General features: G+C 33.0%; 1 protein-coding gene across 1 annotated transcript; it reads right to left on the reverse strand.

Annotated features, from left to right (window-relative positions):
• Positions 1-215: 215 nt before the first annotated feature.
• On the reverse strand, positions 216-404 carry TRIADDRAFT_33141 (uncharacterized protein; the record flags this gene model as incomplete). Its single annotated transcript, XM_002117820.1, has 1 exon — positions 216-404. A coding segment is annotated over one exon (189 nt), but the record flags the coding sequence as incomplete, so codon positions are not given.
• Positions 405-2486: the final 2082 nt, after the last annotated feature.

Genomic DNA, 2486 nt, shown 5'->3' on the forward strand with positions numbered 1-2486 from the left:
CTTTTAGTAGACTTCACCGTACGAGCTATACAATTTTCGTTAAATTCTTCTCCTTGCATTTTCCGAACGTATCAACGTACGTCTGACTTAAAAGAGGAAAATTTTGATTCATCACTGAATAGTACTTTCGCCTACTGTTCTTCAGTTCAATTTTGATGCTTTTTTGCGAACTTAATACGATCTATATGACGAATTGGCGTAAGATGACGCTTAGATCATGGCCTACGTCCATATAAGCCAACCTTTCGCAAGCGTCTCGAATTTGTGGTTACAGATACATTTAAACCGTATTCTTCTCGTAATGCTACAGAAATTTGTGGTGCTGTTTTGAAGCGATCGACGTTAGGCTGAATTATGATCAAATCATCTTCCTTTAGTGTAGTTGACTTTGGTCCTCCAACACTTTTTAGGTAATAGAGATAGCTTCTTTATTTCGATTTGTTCAAAATGTTAAAAATGGTACGTACTACGGCTGTAAAATCTAATCTCTGACTAATTTGACTATTGCTACAGCCTTCGTCTTTCAGTACTACAATCTTGGTTTGGGGAGCTAGGTCAGCTCTACGACCAAGCATGTTCTAATTACGATTAAAAATTGTAATGCTAGATAATAGAATTGCAAGCCAGAAATTATAGCAATGATGAATCTTTTTGCATACTCTTCATTTACCTTATTGATCAGTTTTATACCACAATGGTTATAGAGTTTGCTAAATCATCAAAGACTACATATTCTCCTCTCTTTACATCTTAAGGTAATTTTGAATACACGAGCGGAGGTCTAGTTATAATAATAAATTTATCCGGAATCAACAAATATTTGAATTGTTCTTATTGATTTATACAGCATTGTCTCTACATCATTCACTAACCATTTTAAAACAAAATTGATAAATATTATGCTGACTTTAAAACTGTAAATATTCAATTATAAGATTGCACCGTATTTACAAACAACCAACAGGCTACTTTTACTTTTAGCTAGCGTTCTCAAAAATAAGTATAGTGTTTGCTGTATAATTGTCACAAATCCCACTTGTGATTTATTTATGTCAGGCGCTATAATAATCGTGTATGTCTTCCTCTAACTTGGAAATCTTCTTCTAGGGAAAAACGAACTCTTTCCTCACAGTTACACAACTACTCAGGTTTCTTTCAAACCACTAGCACTTTTTATTCACCAGTCATCTGGTTTCTAGTCTCTACTAGTTCGCCCTAGCCCGGAGCGACTACTGCTAGCGAATGGCAATTCGCTCGGCCTTTTATACCATCCCACTCATTTGTGGGGCATACTAGTAAATTGCTCCTTCCACAAATTGTATAAGTTACTATAGGGAGTTACTCCCAGACAATTAACATGATTTAGTATGAGCTTATGGTTGTCTACCAAAATGGTAAACAACCGGGTTAATTAATTATTATTGCCTAATTTATAATTTACGGAGCTACACTTCGTAACAATAATGCAATGGCGTAAAACAGGGTAATTTCGACTTCTTCTAAAGAGTTTATTCAAAATATTGAATATAACATTTAGCGCTTATATCTTCTAAGAACATCGTAAATCGCACTTTATGTCTTAGAAAAAAATTGCACTCGACAATATCCCAAAAGCTTTGCAATTTTAATGACCGTAATATAGCGTGGGGCTTATTAATAAATAGAATATGCAATTTTTGTTTAAGAGCCTCATTGAAGCAAATATCATTGTACTATTTATAAGCCTACAAACCACTTTATTCCATATTTAATTTTTTTGCATGCCTCGTTTCCATTTAATAATAAGATTAGCAACCCAGAATCAATTTTCTTTTTAACTTTGACCCTTTTATTATCAAACACCGCTTCAATTCCTTTGTGCAGCTTGAGTTGGATTTTACAATGAATTATTGCGCTACGCGCCGATGTTGTACTTTGTATTCGTAGCATTACTTAGGAACTAATTAAGATAATCCAGCTCGTATTCGAAGCATCGAAAGCAAATACTGTTACTGTTAGAGGGAAGAATTTCATTCTATTAACTGTATATCCTACTGATATATCAGTATTAAGAGCAAAGTAGATTAGTTTCCGTATATATTAATCAAAGTAAGTAACATTCTTAATTTTTTATACTATTGGTATAGCATATCCTGGAGGCTGTATAAAATTGAGGCAAAAGGCATTAATTCATTAACTAACCTAGACTATAATGCTATCTATCTCAATTTCAACAGATTTAAAAATATCTGCAGTCTAAATTTACCAATTCTAGACTTTGTTTTTAATCAACTTTGGATTGTTGATAGCCCATTCTTCTATTAAAGAATTTATTGATATCAAAGGCATCATGAATAAGACTGTCGAATATATTAAAATGGAAGTCGTAAAAGTGATTTTCGCTACCATGTAATGAAAGAGTCTCAAATTAACCATCTTAGTCGAATAGTATTTTCTAAAAGGTTTTTATTACTAGGTTTTAGGAATAGTAGAGCCATAATTAATTA

This window comes from Trichoplax adhaerens, genomic scaffold (genome assembly GCF_000150275.1).
Source record: "Trichoplax adhaerens TRIADscaffold_30 genomic scaffold, whole genome shotgun sequence".
In the NCBI taxonomy this organism is placed as follows: Eukaryota; Metazoa; Placozoa; class Uniplacotomia; order Trichoplacea; family Trichoplacidae; genus Trichoplax; species Trichoplax adhaerens.